This window comes from Callospermophilus lateralis, chromosome 3 (genome assembly GCF_048772815.1).
Source record: "Callospermophilus lateralis isolate mCalLat2 chromosome 3, mCalLat2.hap1, whole genome shotgun sequence".
Lineage (NCBI taxonomy): Eukaryota > Metazoa > Chordata > Mammalia > Rodentia > Sciuridae > Callospermophilus > Callospermophilus lateralis.
Genome location: NC_135307.1, coordinates 173,812,599 through 173,829,394, shown reverse-complemented (window position 1 = coordinate 173,829,394; position 16,796 = coordinate 173,812,599). Strand labels below are relative to the sequence as shown.

The following is a 16,796-nucleotide window of genomic DNA, read 5'->3' as shown; positions in this document are numbered from 1 at the left end:
GCTTTCATTCCTGCGGCTCAGATAGTGACTGTCAAGGCAGGGCGCCTGAAGCCATCCTAGCATTCCTTCCTTCCCCCTGGAATGCCAGCTGCACTGTCCAAACCGTCATCTGTGCTGAGTGCCCACCCCCTTCTTCCCAGCTTCTTCGTCCACTCTGTACCAGGGCACCATCCTCTCTTGCCTGGGTGGCCACAGTCGACTTCTCACCAACTTCCCAAAGGGAAGAGTTAGTAAGGGTAAGAGAGGGACTTAAAATTTAGACCAGATGACTTGGCCTCCTGGGGTAAAGTGTCCCATGCTTTCTGTCACATGGCAGAGAAAGCAATGTCAAGGCCCAGTCATGGTCATCGATGGTCCTGCGTGCTGGGCCCCCACTCCACTCTCTAGCCCCATCTCTTACCACCTCCCTTGGCTTCCTCTGCTCTAGCTCTTGACAAAGGCCACATTTTTGTCACCATGGGTCCTTTGCAGTGCTGTCCCTTCTGTTGGAAATACTCTCTCCACTCTTAAATCCTTATATACCAGCTCTCATGGTTCTCCCTGCCTCCCTTTGTGCCTTTCATAGAAAACTTCCCCTTTTGTGAATGTAACTATTTGCTATTTGCTAGTTTCATTTGCCTTCTCTCCTAGATCTGAGATGCTCCCTGTGCACCTCCTAGCCACACTTGGCCGTTAAACATTTGACATGTAGTTTGTCTGAATTGAGATGAACTCTATGCATAAACATATACCAGATTTTGGAGACAATACAATAAAAGTGATATAAAGTACATTAATAATCCTAAATATTCTGTGCTGAAATTATAATATTGTAGAAATAGTGTGTTAAATAAAATCATTAACAATTGATTTCCTTCTACTTTTTAAATGTGGCTACTAGAAACCTAAATGACACATGTGGCTGGCGTCCTCTTGGGCAGTGCTGGTCTAGATTGTTAGCTAATCAAGAGAGAAACCATCTCCATCTTGTCCACAGATGTGTGGTACCTAGTACCTCGTACTCAGCAAATATTTACTGAATAATCGGGTTTGTATGAGGAAACTCAGCACAAAGAGAACTGAGGCAGGCAGCCTGATGTGTGCTGTGAACTTGAGAAAGAAAGAAAACATGAAGAAAAGGTTTTTATCTCCAGTCACCACATTTCAAGTGGACTATGTCCTCTTTTTGTCCTGCTGTATGCTGACACTTCCCCACAGTCACCTAGTACTACAAGATGGAGAGACAGGGTGATCCCTGGAGGATGGTTTAGCTGCTTCTATGTCAGTCCCATAAAAGATGTCTGGTCTCAATTATGTTACATACTTGGACCTAGACGTACAGAGTTAGCTGGGACCCCATGGGGATTTTCCCAGGGTTGCTCATTCACAAGTCAGAGGTGAACAGGGTCTTGAACCTTGGTCTTCTAGGACTCTTGCCTCTAATTAGATCCCATTTTAGTTTCCTAACCCAGAACCCAGGTGATTTGAATACTCCCACATCTCCCTTCCCCTGATTTTATCTCTAATTTTTGGGATCCCCAAAGTAGTTATGCCTGGTCCCAGGAGAGCTTGCCCAGCTGGCACCATCTTCAGAGGGGTCAGAGTGGATGAAAGGAAGGGATGGGATGATGGATGGATGAATGGGAGAAGGGATGGATGGATGGATAGATGGATGGATGGGATAATGAATGCATAAGTGGGTGGGTGGATGGATAGTAGGATGAAAGGATAGATAGATGGATGGATATGTGGGTAAACGGAAGGATGGATGGATGGGAGGATGGATGGATGGACAGGAGGAAGGAGGATGGATGGGAGGATGGATGGATGGACAGGAGGAAGGAGGATGGATGGGAGGATGGATGGATGGACAGGAGGAAGGAGGAGGGATGGGAGGAGGGATGGATGGACAGGAGGAAGGAGGAGGGATGGGAGGATGGATGGATGGACAGGAGGAAGGAGGATGGATGGGAGGAGGGATGGATGGACAGGAGGAAGGAGGATGGATGGGAGGATGGATGGATGGACAGGAAGAAGGAAGCTGGATGGGAGGATGGACGGACAGGAGGAAGGAGGATGGATGGGAGGATGAATGGATGGACAGGAGGAAGGAGGAGGGATGGGAGGAGGGATGGATGGACAGGAGGAAAGAGGATGGCTGGGAGGATGGGTGAGAGTGCAGAAGGGCTAATGGGTGAGAAGGAGGATGAATGAAGAGTGAGAAAGGCAGAGGGCTAGCGGAGGCTGCACGGACGGGGTGATGTAGCAGAAGGAAATCACCCACTTTTCTTGTCGCGCACACAACCTGAAGAGCTGGGAGCCCAAGTCCAGGCGCTCACGTTTGGCTGGAGACCCGGGGCGGGGGAGCGGGTGCTCTGCCCAGGGGCGCAGGGCGGTCTGCGCCGCGGGAGCCCGATCTCCGGTGGACCCGCCGGGGGCTCCCTGGACACCCCTCCCCGCCGCGCCTGACGGTGCCAGGGTGGGGGGAGCGCCCCGCCCCCACCTCCGGAGGTGGCGCCCCACGCGGCCGCAACAAGCTGCCGTTGTCCCGCGGGCCGTGGGCCCAGCACACTGGGGCTTTGTCCGGCCCCCGCCACGACCCACGGGGGGGCCCCACATGACCGAGGGGGTAGGAGGAGCCTGCGGCGGTGGCGGCGGCGGCGGCGGCGGCGGCTCCTTCGTTTCCCTCCAGGGCCGGGGGTCGGCGGGCGGTGGCGGCGGCGGCGGGACCAGGTTGGGTAGGGCCGCGGACGCCAGGCCCCCGGTTCCCCGTCAGGCTGCAGGCTCCGGGCCTGGGCCAGCAGGGCAGCAGTGACCCGAGCGCTTTCCGGGCGGCGAGCTGGGGGTGCGCCCCGACCCCCGCCCCCAGGATCATGGGAAATGGCATGACCAAGGTAGGGGGGCGGCGACCGCGCATCCCTCACCTGGCTGTCTCCAGCCCTTCCGGCAGGCCACCGGCTGCGACTAGGTCGGTCTGCCCGCCTCTGACCTTCTGGTCCCTCTCTGAGCCCTGTGTGTCCACACCTCTGTGTCCCTGAGGTTCCGAGGCCTCGGTGTGTTCTCTCTCTCTGCCTGTGTCTGTCTGTCCTCTGTGCGACTCGGTGTCTTGCTGTATCTCTGTGGCTGTTACTCGGGGATACCTTGCCTTGTCTTGCTGTGTCCCTCTCTCAGACTCCCCAGACTCTGGTGCTGTTTTTCCGACCCTCCCCACTCCGCCCCTGCATGCCCTACACCTGCACTGGCCTTGGTCCCCAGCCCACTATTCTGCTGCTCCTCCCATTCCCCTTGGGTCCTTTGTCCCCTCCCTCTCTGTCCCCTAAGCCTCCCTCTTCTTCCCTCTCGCTGGTCCCCAAGCCTGACTCTCCCTTGGTTAACTTGCTGGCCTGCTCCCCCAACCTCCCCAGAGCCCCAGACTCTCTCACAGAGGGCCCAAGCCTCAGCGATTGCTCCTGAGGAACCCTCATGGGACAGAGGGGGGCTGTGAGTCTCCCAGCCACCAGAGGTGGGAAGTGGTAGGGCCCTGCCCTGCTGACCCCTGCCTCTTCTTCCTCTAGGTACTTCCTGGACTCTACCTCGGAAACTTCATTGGTGAGCACTGCCCACTCTGTCCCAAGCCTGAGTCCACCATCATACTCTGGCCCACATACCAGAGTCAGGAATGGGGCTAGAGGTGGGGAAGCCACACAGGCTGGGAGGAGGAAAGGGGTCCCGGGGGAGGGGAAGGAGCAGCCATGGAGCGCTGGGGTCTGATGCTGACATCTTCCCCATTTCACCACAAGGCCAAAGGGCAAGGTTCATGATCTGAGCTGGGACCATGCGGCAAGTCTGCTCTGCACCTCTGCCGCCTCCTTGGCTCAAGGCCCACCAGCCTCTTCAGGGCCCTTCTGGCCCTGTGGTTCTGAGCAGGGGTCTGCTCAAGGCTGTGTTTCCACCTGGGAATCCAGGAACCTTCCCCCATCCCCTTCTCTCCTGAGGAGGGGTCTCAGGCCCTCCTGTAAGCACAGACCCATCATCCAGCTGAGGCTGGGGTGGTGAGTCGACAAGCTTCTGCCCTCCCTGTTCTCTCATCCAACATTTCCCAACTTTCAATGGCGGATGGGGACAAAGAGAAACAGTACCCCCCATCCCCCTCCTCAGGGGCTTCCAGGTGGCAGCAGGGAAGCAAATCTAAACAGAGATCTTTGACTGTGAGGGAGGAAACAGACTGAGGCAGGTGGTCCAGGGCTTGGGGGATTCAGAATAGAAAAGCCACTTCAGTCTACAGTGTTGAAAAGGAGGAGCTCAGATGTTCTACCCTCATAAGCCCTAGTCCCTTTTTTCCTGGGACCCCAGTAGCTCCTGCCACATTGATTTCCATACTTGGCTACATTAAGGTCTGAGTCCTCTTTAAGTATGTAGGTCCCATGAGGATAGGAGCCAGGGAGTTGACCCCCAGACCCCAACGGCTGCATACCATATGCACTCCCAAGACTATTGTTGAGTAAGGACATGGCCTTGTGGAGATGAGGGCCATGGGCTGTTTATTCTGATCCTAGAAGGTCTGCATGGGCTAAACATCCAGTCCCTAGAAAGGCTACTGTGGGACCTACCCCTGAGTAGTTTTCCATATATCTTTGTAGATAAAAGATATAATATTTCAAACAAAATGGAAACCTATCCTGCACACTGTTCTGGAATCTGAACTTCCCACTTCAAAGTCTACTGTGTGCATTCTTGCACATCAGCACAGAGATCCTTTTAATGTCTGCACAGTGTTCCAAACTATGACTATGTCACTATTTACCCAGTCCCTTTCTGATGGACATGAGGTGGTTGTAATTGTTTAACTATTCCTGATATGAACCGCGCTGCAGAGAACACTGTCTGCCACCCAACAGCTTTCTGTGTGTACAAACGCTTCTGTCCCCAGATTCCTAGAGGCAGAACTGCTGGGTCAAAGAATGTGCTGGGCAAGGGTGTTTAGGATGGAAAGAACAGCGTGAGCAAGGCAGGGAGAGGCTGGGCTGTGTCCTCTGGGTGCCCCAGAGGCCATTCTGAGCCTCAGGGTGTACAGGACCTGGAGAAGGAGCCGTAGCCAGGGGAGGAGGGGCTCAGCGGGAGCCAAGCCAAGCGGTGAGGTGCAGAGCTGGGTGGCGGCTCTTGCTGTACTTAGCCTCAGTACCCAATAAGTCATACTTGCCAAATTGGCGCAAACACCTGTTTCTTTCAGATGCCAAAGACCCGGATCAGCTGGGCCGGAATAAGATCACACACATCATCTCTATTCATGAGTCACCCCAGCCTCTTCTGCAGGTATTCTGAACCCCCATCCCAGGGCTGTGCATAGGTGGGGATGGGCTCTAGATCCCCATAGCACCCATTTATCAACTACCTACCATATGCCAGGTCCTGTCTTGTCTTCTTGACTCATGCTTATGTCTTCTTCACCATTGGATTGGTTTATATTATCATTCTTATTTGGCAACTGAGGCCCAGAGAGGTAAATTAACTTACCTAAGGTCACACATCTAAGAAACTTACCAGCTGGGATTTGAGCACAGGCCATCTGGCCCAAGAAGACTCTCCTTGATGCTTAAAAAGGCCCTCACAAAGCCACAAAGGCCCACACAAAGGCCCTCACAGTGGCGCATGCCTGCAATATCAGCTACTCAGGAGGCTAAAGCAGGGATATTGCAAATTTGAGGCCAGCCTCAGCAATTTAGCAAGACCCTGTTTCAAGATTGAAATAATTAAAAGGGCTGGGGACATAGCTCTGTGTTCAATTCCCAGTACTGGACAGGGGAGGGTGGACAAGATCTTCCTTTACTGCATGGATGATTCCAAACAGATGATTCTGGGCTGTGTCTTGCTATGCAACCTTGGACTGTGACTTCACCTCTTTGGGCCTTTGATCCCCAATCCTGACTGCCCCCAGAGGGTTGTTGTGAGGATGCAAAGAGAATGCAGGGTGATGAATCTGCTTCCAACACTGCAAAGTGTGGTCCCCAATGCAGGGGCTGCATTGACATGGAATCCTGGGAGAGGGGAGGTGAGGGTGTCAGGACTGAGGTGGGAAGCAGTCAGTCCAGACCAAAGGCCCTGCAGTAGGAGACCTGGGTTCTCATCTTCATCACTTATTCTCTTGCTGACCTTGGGCACAAGACTTCCCACCTCAGAGCCTCAGTTACCTGACCTACTAAATGAAATTTTTTATATCAGTACCTACCTCGCTGAGTGGCTGACAGCCACATAATAGATGCTCAACAAATTAAAACTGATATAATACCAAAGTTTAAAATATTCTTTTTTTTTAAGAGAGAGAGAGAGAATTTTTAATATTTATTTTTTAGTTTTCGGCAGACACAACATCTTTGTTTGTATGTGGTGCTGAGGATCGAACCCGGGCTGCGTGCATGCCAGGCGAGCACGCTACCACTTGAGCCACATCCCCAGCCCCCAAAAATATTCTTATCACATAAACAGAGCCTCCTCCTCATCTGTTTATAAGTCTGTGTCACCAGGCGTGGTGGCACATGCCTGTAATCCCAGCAGCTCGGGAGGCTGAGGCAGGAAGATCTCAAGTTCAAAACCAGCCTCAGCAACTTAGCCAGGCCCTAAGCAACATAGTGAGACCCTGTCTCAAAATAAAACATAAAAAAGGAGAGCTGGAGGGGCTGGGGATATAGCTCAGTTGGGAGAATGCTTTCCTCCCATGCACAAGGCCCTGGGTTCAATCCCCAGCACCACAAAAAAAAAAAAAAAAAAGGCTGGGGAGCTGGGGATGTGACTCAGTGGTAAAGCGGCCCCGGATTCCATCCCTATTACCAAAAAAGAAAATCTGTTCTGCCACAGATGTGCTATGTGGGTAGGGTCCTTTCCCTCTCTGGGCTCAGTTTATCCGATTTGGGTCCTTTTTTTGAGGTGCTGGGGGTCAAGCCCTGGGCCCAGACATACTATGCAAGTGCTCTTCTTCTGACCTATACCCCAGCCCTCAGCCTCCATGTTTTCATGTGACAGATTTGATAGTCTCTAAGGGCAACCTCCAATAATCTATGACTTTCGGTGTCAAAGAAGAAATTTCCAGGCCATTGGGAGTGTGAGTTTGCCGTATAGGGCAGCCTCGTTTTGGAGTATTTAGAATATGCAATCCAAATAGACTTCACGGGGAGGGTTTCAGGTCATTAATATATTCACCTGTGAGGTGACTGCTTACAAAAATTAGCCTGTGCCCCAGCAGCCCTCCTCCTCCCACTAGCCTCTCTCCATCCCAGGCACCAGTGAATTTAGCAGAGTTTGATAATACCATGCAAACCCAAGGCCAAATGTTTTGCAAAGTGAAATTGCAAACCTTGCAAAAGATGCAGGGTTTCATGACCTTGGGGAATGTGAGCTAGGCAGAGAAGGCCAGGACTTCACACAAAGCCCTGGGCAAATGAGGGCCTAGTGGTGGGCCACTTAAACATCAAAGTATCAAAGGAGGTCCTCAAGAAAAGCACTGAGGTCCTCAGGATGTGGGCAGAAATAATCTTGACAAAATTATGTGGAAATTAATAAGCATGAAGCAAAGGGTATCACAGCAAATGTGTTGGAAAAATTACCCACAGTTTATTCCTTGACTATTATGTAAACTTGGTTTTATAATTTTTACTTCTTTTCAAGATAAACAAATCTGCTTTGCCCTTTTTACTATGTAATTTTGCAATCTCCACTTGCAGGGGAGACACTTTCCCAGGCTATTGGATAAAAGGTTTGCCAAGTCCTTCTTATCAAGTCCTCATGTCCAAGTCACCTATGAAGTTAGGGCATTGTCTGCTCAGAAAGCTCTGGAATCACAGACAGAGTTGGGAGGCTCACAGAAATGGTACCTACTTTCTTTGGACAGAAAGAGAAGAGTGGCCCAGAGAGAGGCAGGAACTGGGCTGGGGTCACACAGCACTTGGGTTGCTCCAGCCAAGGAAAGGGGGTGCAGGCAAGGTCCCCACTCCCTTAGTGTGGGTTTTTTGCTTGTTTATGTGCTATTGGGGATTGAACCTAGGGGAACTCTGCCAATGAGGTACATCCCCAGCCCTTTAAAACAAACAGACAAAAAAACCTATATTGAGAAAGAGCCTTGCTAAATAGCCCATGCTGGCCTCAAACTTGTGTTTCTGCGCCTCAGGCTTCAGAGTCACCGGGATTCCAGGTGTGCTTTGTCTTTGCAGGATATCACCTACCTTCGCATCCCGGTGGCTGACACCCCTGAAGTACCCATGTAAGTTTCCCTGAATGGACCAACAGAGCTACCTCCTGCAGTGGGGGAGGGGAGGCCTGAGGAAGGACAGAGAATACTCACACCAGATAGCTGTCACAGGGCACCTCTACCCAAGTTTGTCTCAACCATGCTCCCTCATTCCTGAGCCTCAGTCTCCTCAGCAATGAGATGGGGACAGTTCCCTGTCTCTAGGGATCAGGTGCACCAGCAGATTCCAGAAGGTGAGGCTCAGCCTGTTCCTGGCCTTGGAGTTAAGACTTCTGGGTTCCAGCCAGCCTTTGCCATTTACTGCTGTGTGACCTTGGACAAATCACTTCCCATCTCTGAACCTCATCTGTAAAACAGGGTTCTGACCAGAGGCAAGGAGGCTTTCAAAGGTCCCATGACATGCCTTAAGGATCTAGGACAGGAGCTATCGGGTAGTGGGGGCTCAGGAAAACAGACATTTTTGCTGGGGCTATTCGCATCCGTGCCCTTCAGCTCGGGATGGACCCAGGCTAAACTCCTGCCCCGTGGGGAATTCTGCTCCCAGCCCACGGCTGACTGAATTGTTCCTAGATGTTCTTATGTGTGGCCTTTCAAGGACATAGGTAGGAGGAGACCCCAGGGTCCCACTCTTGAAAGACCCCTAAGAAGTGGGACCCCGGGTCTCCTCCTATTTCCTTGAAAGGCCAAAAACTGCAGGACCCTGCAGGGACGCTCTGCGGGATGGCGGCCCCTCCCGCCTGGCCTGCCACCACCGCTGCCTCCCACACCTCCCCCTGCTCCCTGCCAACGCTGGCTGACCTGAGCGCCCAGGGCTCCATGTCCCTTGATAGTCCCATGAGGAAAGGGCTCCCGGGAAACCCCCCCATACCCGCTCCTCTGTCCTCTCTTCTCCAGCAAAAAGCACTTCAAAGAATGTATCAGCTTCATCCACTGTTGCCGGCTCAATGGGGGGAACTGCCTTGTGCACTGGTGAGTTGAGGGGGAGCTGGTGGCTGTCCTCCATCCCCAACACAGCCATCCCGAGGGCCACAACACTGACAGTCCACCATTCACCCAGAGGAGCCGCCACAGGCTCCAGTCAGGGTCCTGTTCTTTACCAGCCTGAGGTCGTAGCCCAGCAGTTGTTTCTCCCTGAGATTCAGTTTTGACATCTGTAAAATGGGGGAAAGGTTGTTGAGCTGATGAGAGAGAGAGAGAGAGATGACCCAGAGAGGGGCAGGAACTGGGCTGGGGTCACACAGCACTTGGGCAGTCCATTCCTCCTGGCTTCCCCTCTCCCCTCTCCCAGGCCTGTGAGGTGGGGAACCCAGGCTAGGAGGAGGGACTTTTGATCTACTCATTTACCCCAGGCCTTGCCTATGTCATTTATTCCATAACTTCTCACCAAGCACCTGTCCTGTGCCTGGCTGGGGCTCTGGCAGAACCAGACTGAGCCTGGCCAGCACTTCTGGAACCTCCATGAGACCACTCTCTCAAGCCTTGCCTTCTCTCTCCCTCCTTCCCCTGTTCCAGTTGCACTAGACTCCCATATTTCAATTCCACCAGACTTCCACCTTATGGTCTTGGTGCACGCTGCCCTGGTTGGCAGGTTGGCTAACATGGTTGGCTGACCCTTACCTGTCTCTCAAGACCTCTGAAACCCCTTCCCTGACCCTTCCTCATCATCCCCACTAGATCAACACCTCTTCCTCTATGGAACTCCTAGGCCCCAGACTCATCTTCAACACAGTTACAACCACCTGAAATCATGTCTCTGGTTAGTGTCTGTCTCCCCAACTTACTGAGCTCCAGGACAGAAGAGACCATTGCTCTTTTATTCCCTCCCTGTGTCCCCAGGACCTGAAAAAGGAAAAGATGATGAGGAAATGTTTTTTGAATGAATGAATGAGGTTTCGCCCAGGCCTTTGATGTGGGAGAGAGAATGCCAGGCAGAGGGAATCTCATGGGCAAAGACCTGGAGCTAGGAGGAGAGGTCCTGGCCACTTGCTTGTGGTTGGAGGCAAGGGCAGGGGCGCTTCAGTGGGCGGGTGCCTGGGAGGTATGGGGGAGATGGAACCTTACCTGAAGCCCGGGGGCTGCTGGGGACCCCAGCTTTGCAGGCATCTCCCGCAGTACCACCATTGTGACAGCATATGTGATGACGGTGACGGGGCTGGGCTGGAGGGAAGTGCTTGAAGCCATCAAGGCCACCCGGCCCATCGCCAACCCCAACCCAGGCTTCAGGCAGCAGCTGGAGGAGTTTGGCTGGGGACACTCCCGGAAGGTAAGGGCTGGCAGGAGCTGCTTGGACTGGGGGGGTCCAGGGACCCTTCTTTCCCCTTGAACCCTGGGCAGGATTGGGAGGAATTCAGCCCAGGCTTCAGATCTGTCGGATTATCCTGGGGTCTTGAACCAATCCAGCTCCTGAGTTTAGTTTGTGTTAACAGCCAGGTGGGTTTGGGGGTTCATTTGTTTGCTTTTAAACTTAGAGTCTGGCTGCCCCTAGACCAGTCTGTAGACCCTTCAGTCTGGCCTGGTGTCCCAACATGTCCTCAGGCCCCATCCATCTGCCTGCCATCTAAAGCTTTGAGGGTTTAACCTCTTGGGGGAAAACTGGTCCTAACACACCCCAGCGTTGGATCTTTCTGAGGTCAAAGCAATCCCCTTCCTTATCTCTCCCAGAATTTCAGGAATTGAGGTCACCCCCGGACACAAAGGGTGAGAGAGGAGGGAAGAAAGAGGAGAGAGCTGGGAGGGCCTGAAGGCTCCCAGCAGGGTGACAGAAGGGTCCCCAGAGGCTTAGCTACAGGGCTGTGCTAGAAAGAAGCCCTGGTGAGCGCAGTTGCTGAGACCACGGATGTGGTCAGAGGCCAGAGGGAGGGGTTCATGCGGCCCCTGCTGTGTAGGTGGAGGTCACTTTAGCAAATCTGGAAAATGGAGGGAGTTGCGGAGGGAGAGGGACTCTCGGCGGCTGCGCCTTGGAACTCCGAGAAGAGAGGCCAAGGGATGCTCGCGGGGGCGGGCGGGGTGGGCAGCGGGCCGAGGGCGGCGGCCCTGGGGCGGGACAGACCCTGACTCCGCAGCGGCCACCCAGCTTCGCCGGCAGCTGGAGGAGCGCTTCGGGGAGAGCCCGTTCCGCGACGAGGAGGACGTGCGCGCGCTGCTGCCGCTGTGCAAGCGCTGCCGCCAGGGCTCTGCCACCTCGGCCGCCTCGGCCGCCCCGACCGCGCCGCACTCGTCAGCCTCGGAGGGGACCCTGCAGCGCCTGGTGCCGCGCACGACGCGGGACGCCCACCGGTCGCTGCCGCTGCTGGCGCGCGTCAAGCAGACTTTCTCTTGCCTCCCTCGGTGTCTGTCCCGCAAGGGCAGCAAGTGAGGACCCCGCCCCGAGCGGCTCCCCTCGGCCTCCCGCTCCGCCCCTTCGGGGGCTGTCTGGGCCCCCCACAGTCAGGACGGGCCCAGAGGCTGTGGGAGCCCCGCAGAGGCCCGATCCCTGCCCCCATGTCCACCTCGCTTGTCTGCGTCCGCGGTCGGTGTGTCCTCCCTCTGTGCGTCTGTGTCCGGGCCGGCCAGCTGCAGCCACCTGGTGCCTTAGTCCTTGGGCTGGGGGAGGGGCCCGGCTTCCACCCGTAGTGGCGGCGGGAGCGGGAAGTAGGTAGGGAAGGGGTGGACCGGGCTGGAGGGATATTAAAGAGACACGAAAGCTGCCTGACCCCGTGCCTGTCATTCAACAAAGGCCAGACCCTAGCGTCTGTGGAAAACAGGGCCAGGTGTGCAGTGTGCAGCCGTCGGGGACGGAGGGGCCTAACCTCCTCAACTGCGGTCTGCAGAGCTGGATTCTGGGACGGCGAACTCCTGACACAGCCCCTCATCTCTCCCAGAGCCCTGATCTCCCTCCTGAGAGGCTCCTAAGTGCTTCCTTCCACCTCTCGAAGCCCCCCACCTCTTCTCCACACAGGCACTGGCCAGTAAGATCCAGTAGTGCTTCCCCAACACCTGACCTCTCACTGCTGAAGTTTACTTTATCCTAGGGGAAGATGTAAGCCTCAGAAAGGTCAGGCAGCTTGCTCAAGAACACACAGCTAGAACTGGGGAGCCTAAGTCTCATGACAGTTGGTAGGAAGTAGCTCCTGATTTGGGAGGTTACTGGTGGGGAGAACCCACCTCCAGCTAGTGGGAATCATCCTTCCCAGCTAGAGTTTAAAAGCAAGAGCAAGCAGGGACTGACCCCAAGAATGAGTAGAGGTCATCAGAGCTGAGGAGTCTGAAGCAGCAATAACCCAACAGCCACTGCTATGGGCTTCTAACTTTGTACCAAGCCCTGGGTGTAGGGGCCTGAACGAAATGACCTTCCTGTCACCCCAACCTTCTGTTTCTCCTTCATTTACCAAATGTTCATTGAGCACCTGCTGTATGTCAGGAACTGTGTTGGGCACTGGATTTACAGCAGTGGGTAAGACCTCTGCCCTCACCTTGCTGACCTTCTGGTAAGATACCAGGTAAGCAAAAGGAAACATACCAGGTGGTGAGGGAGTGGACCATTTTGCTATGGGGAGTGTAGGGAGCCTACGTCTGCTTGGATGGTTTATGGTACCACCGTCCAACTGGTTTAAAACACTTTAGATGGTGTCTTCCCCTATTTAAAAACCTCCACAGGCCCCATCACCTGGAGGACAAAACAAAGCCCCCTGATCCAGTGTTCTGTGTCTTTCAATATGCTCCCTCCTCCCCCCTTCTAGCATTCCCCCCCACCTTGGACTCACAGCACACCACTCCTTTGTGTTTGTGCTCACTCAGGCTGTGTACTAAACTTTCTACCTGCATCTCAGGCTATTTAACAGATGAGGAAACTGAGGCTGGTGCCCAAGGTCATCAGGTAGCAGGTGGTGGGGAAGTCTGGCTGTAGACCCCACCCTCTAGACCCCACCCTCTGCAACCTAGAAAAATGAAGGGATGGTCCAATACACTGAGGACTCCTGCTTAGTTGTATAGCCTGCCTCAGACTCTGAAAATTTAACCAAACTTGGGCAAAAAAGTGTCTGAAAAAAAAATCGCATCTGTATTGAACATACACAGACTTTTAATTTTCTTGTCATCATTCCCTAAACAATATGGTTTAACAACTATTTACACAGCATTTACATGAGAGGTGATTTAAAGTCTAGGATATACGTAGGTTATATGTAAATACTACATTATTTTATATAGGAGACTTGAGCATCCATGGATTTCAGTTTCCAAAGGGGTCCTGGAACCCATCCCCCACAAATACTGAGGGTGACTGTCATTATTCTTGTAGCTAATCATATGAAATAATTTGTGCTCTGCTCCACTGGAGTCTAAACCCAGACTGTGTCTATGGAAGTGCTGCTGGCACATGGAAGGGGTCACAGGTGCACATGAGGGACAGTGCTTGGGTCTCTGGTCAGTGCTGGCTGGAACCCCGCTCTCTGCCTGCTTCAGGAGAGGATGTTATTCTCTCCACCCTGTTTCACCAGAGGCTGGAGCAATCTGAATTTCTTAAAATCTTTCAGGTCAGGAATCCCCTTTTGACAATTGAACGAAAGAAACGTAAAATGCATAGATGTGACAAAATTTATGTACTATTTCACAGGATCACAGACCTCACCAGGAATCCATAAATCCCAAGTATAGCTGCCAGGAGGTAGGCTGCAGCACCATTTAGGTCTCTGGACTCTCCCCAGTCAGCTTTGAATGCTGACTCTCCCACCAGGCTCTGGGACTTTGTTACAGGGCTTCAAACTTTCTGAGCCTTGGTCTTCTTCATGTTAAAATAGGTAATGAGGCTGGGTTGAAGCTCAGTGGTAGACCGCTTGCCCAGGTTCAACCCCAGCACCACAAAATAAGCAATTAGACTTGTCTCCTGTGCTCTTGTGAGAGCCAATGTAGGCACCATAGGGAAGGGTTCAGGCCCAGTGCCACAGTGAGCAGTCGGTAAATGGGGATTCTCAATATCTGAAGAAAGAACTGTGGTCTCTGGGCCACCTGCATCAGAATCCCTCCTTCAGATTCAGGTTCCTGGGCTTCTGGCCAGAAAGTCTGATTCCTCCAATAGGGTCGGGAGTGGGCACCAGAAACCGGTTACTCCCGACCCCATTGGGTTCTAGTAGCCAGTCCAGGTTCTGAAAAGAGACTGAAAGCCAGGGGAGGTATGGTCCCAGCCACTGGGGAGGTTGATCCAGGAGAATCTCTTAAGCCCAGGAGTTCAGGGGCAGCCTGGGCAATTTAGGGACACTGGGTGGGGGGCGGGGGGGGGTGGCATGGGAAGAGAGGGAGGGAGAGAAGGAGGGAGGAAGGGAGGGCGCGTAGAAGGAAGGAAAATCAGAGACCAACAAGCGTCCAGGGGGGCTAGGCAGAGCAGACCACGGGCGCAGGAGTGGGGCAGGGTCTGTTCCCTGGGTAGCAGTCGAGCACCTTCCTCTCAGACCCAGAGCCCAGGCCACCCACCGGAGCGCTCCTTGGGTCTTGGCAGTCCGGGGTGCCTCTCAACAGCCACCACGTGAGGCCCAGCGCCCTCGGGCCAATCTGTCGCGGGGAGGGGCAAAAGGAAAGCGAGAGGGGACGTAACAGAAAGCGAAACCCTCGCTCTGACTTTCACTTCCTTGGGCTCCGCGCGCCATCCAGGGGCCCGGTGATCCCTTAACCCGTGCGGGTCCCCTTCTATGCCTCGGGATCCAGCCGTCGCTTCACAGAGCTCCAGATGGCCAACGGCCCCTGGCGGAAAGAGGAAGAGAGAGTCCCGATCAGCAATGGACCTGTGTTGAGAACCGGGGGTCCCCTGCGTCTCCGCGACTGGCTAGTGGCACAGATCGAGAGCGGACTCTACGCCGGGTTGCGCTGGGAAGACCAGGACAAGACCCTCTTCCGCATTCCCTGGAAGCACGCAGCCAAGCAGGGCTACGAGGCGCAGCAGGACGCAGCGCTCTTCAGGGTAAGGGTCAGGAGCCTACGGACCCCAGCCTGGGGACGGCTCTTGCAGCACATGGTGGCAGCGGACCAACCCATGAGCTGTGTGACCTTGGGCCACTCGCTTGGCCTGGAGAACTAAGGGTAGTGTCCTCCATAAGGGAGAACCTCAGACACCTCCTAAAACAGAATCAGCCAGGCTGGCGGTGGACCTGCACCATCCCCATCTCCTCCCATCCCACGGCGGAATGAGATGCCTCTCATTCCAAACCCACCAGACCCTGCAACTTGGGAGCCTTCTCCGTGCTCCCTATATTGGACCTTTTCAGGGCCCCCTGCAGGAAGAACTCCTTCCGCTTGGCCATCCTTAACTTTCTCCAAGTTGACTCCTTTCCAAGCACACTTAAACTCTGAAATCTCTCCCACTGGAGTGGGAGTCTAAACCACTGGAGTCTAAACCCAGACTGTGTCTATGGAAGTGCTGCTGGCACATGGAAGGGGTCACAGGTGCACATGAGGGACAGTGCTTGGGTCTCTGGTCAGTGCTGGCTGGAACCCCGCTCTCTGCCTGCTTCAGGAGAGGATGTTATTCTCTCCACCCTGTTTCACCAGAGGCTGGAGCAATCTGAATTTCTTAAAATCTTTCAGGTCAGGAATCCCCTTTTGACAATTGAACGAAAGAAACGTAAAATGCATAGATGTGACAAAATTTATGTACTATTTCACAGGATCACAGACCTCACCAGGAATCCATAAATCCCAAGTATAGCTGCCAGGAGGTAGGCTGCAGCACCATTTAGGTCTCTGGACTCTCCCCAGTCAGCTTTGAATGCTGACTCTCCCACCAGGCTCTGGGACTTTGTTACAGGGCTTCAAACTTTCTGAGCCTTGGTCTTCTTCATGTTAAAATAGGTAATGAGGCTGGGTTGAAGCTCAGTGGTAGACCGCTTGCCCAGGTTCAACCCCAGCACCACAAAATAAGCAATTAGACTTGTCTCCTGTGCTCTTGTGAGAGCCAATGTAGGCACCATAGGGAAGGGTTCAGGCCCAGTGCCACAGTGAGCAGTCGGTAAATGGGGATTCTCAATATCTGAAGAAAGAACTGTGGTCTCTGGGCCACCTGCATCAGAATCCCTCCTTCAGATTCAGGTTCCTGGGCTTCTGGCCAGAAAGTCTGATTCCTCCAATAGGGTCGGGAGTGGGCACCAGAAACCGGTTACTCCCGACCCCATTGGGTTCTAGTAGCCAGTCCAGGTTCTGAAAAGAGACTGAAAGCCAGGGGAGGTATGGTCCCAGCCACTGGGGAGGTTGATCCAGGAGAATCTCTTAAGCCCAGGAGTTCAGGGGCAGCCTGGGCAATTTAGGGACACTGGGTGGGGGGCGGGGGGGGGTGGCATGGGAAGAGAGGGAGGGAGAGAAGGAGGGAGGAAGGGAGGGCGCGTAGAAGGAAGGAAAATCAGAGACCAACAAGCGTCCAGGGGGGCTAGGCAGAGCAGACCACGGGCGCAGGAGTGGGGCAGGGTCTGTTCCCTGGGTAGCAGTCGAGCACCTTCCTCTCAGACCCAGAGCCCAGGCCACCCACCGGAGCGCTCCTTGGGTCTTGGCAGTCCGGGGTGCCTCTCAACAGCCACCACGTGAGGCCCAGCGCCCTCGGGCCAATCTGTCGCGGGGAGGGGCAAAAGGAAAGCGAGAG

General features: G+C 54.0%; 1 protein-coding gene across 2 annotated transcripts; it reads left to right on the top strand.

Annotated features, from left to right (window-relative positions):
• The first annotated feature begins 2,607 nt into the window (after positions 1-2,607).
• Dusp15 (dual specificity phosphatase 15) lies at positions 2,608-11,879 on the top strand. Of its 2 annotated transcripts, XM_076851664.1 has the most exons (8): positions 2,873-2,947; positions 3,534-3,567; positions 5,189-5,271; positions 8,160-8,209; positions 9,092-9,166; positions 9,872-9,953; positions 10,289-10,460; positions 11,271-11,879. In XM_076851664.1, the coding sequence occupies exons 3-8, from the start codon at positions 5,189-5,191 to the stop codon at positions 11,550-11,552; spliced, it is 744 nt and encodes a 247-aa protein (XP_076707779.1). In that variant the 5' UTR covers positions 2,873-2,947; positions 3,534-3,567; the 3' UTR covers positions 11,553-11,879. The 2 variants fall into 2 exon arrangements, with proteins under 2 accessions (XP_076707780.1, XP_076707779.1); XM_076851665.1 differs by lacking the exon at positions 9,872-9,953 and having other exon boundaries at positions 2,608-2,873.
• Positions 11,880-16,796: the final 4,917 nt, after the last annotated feature.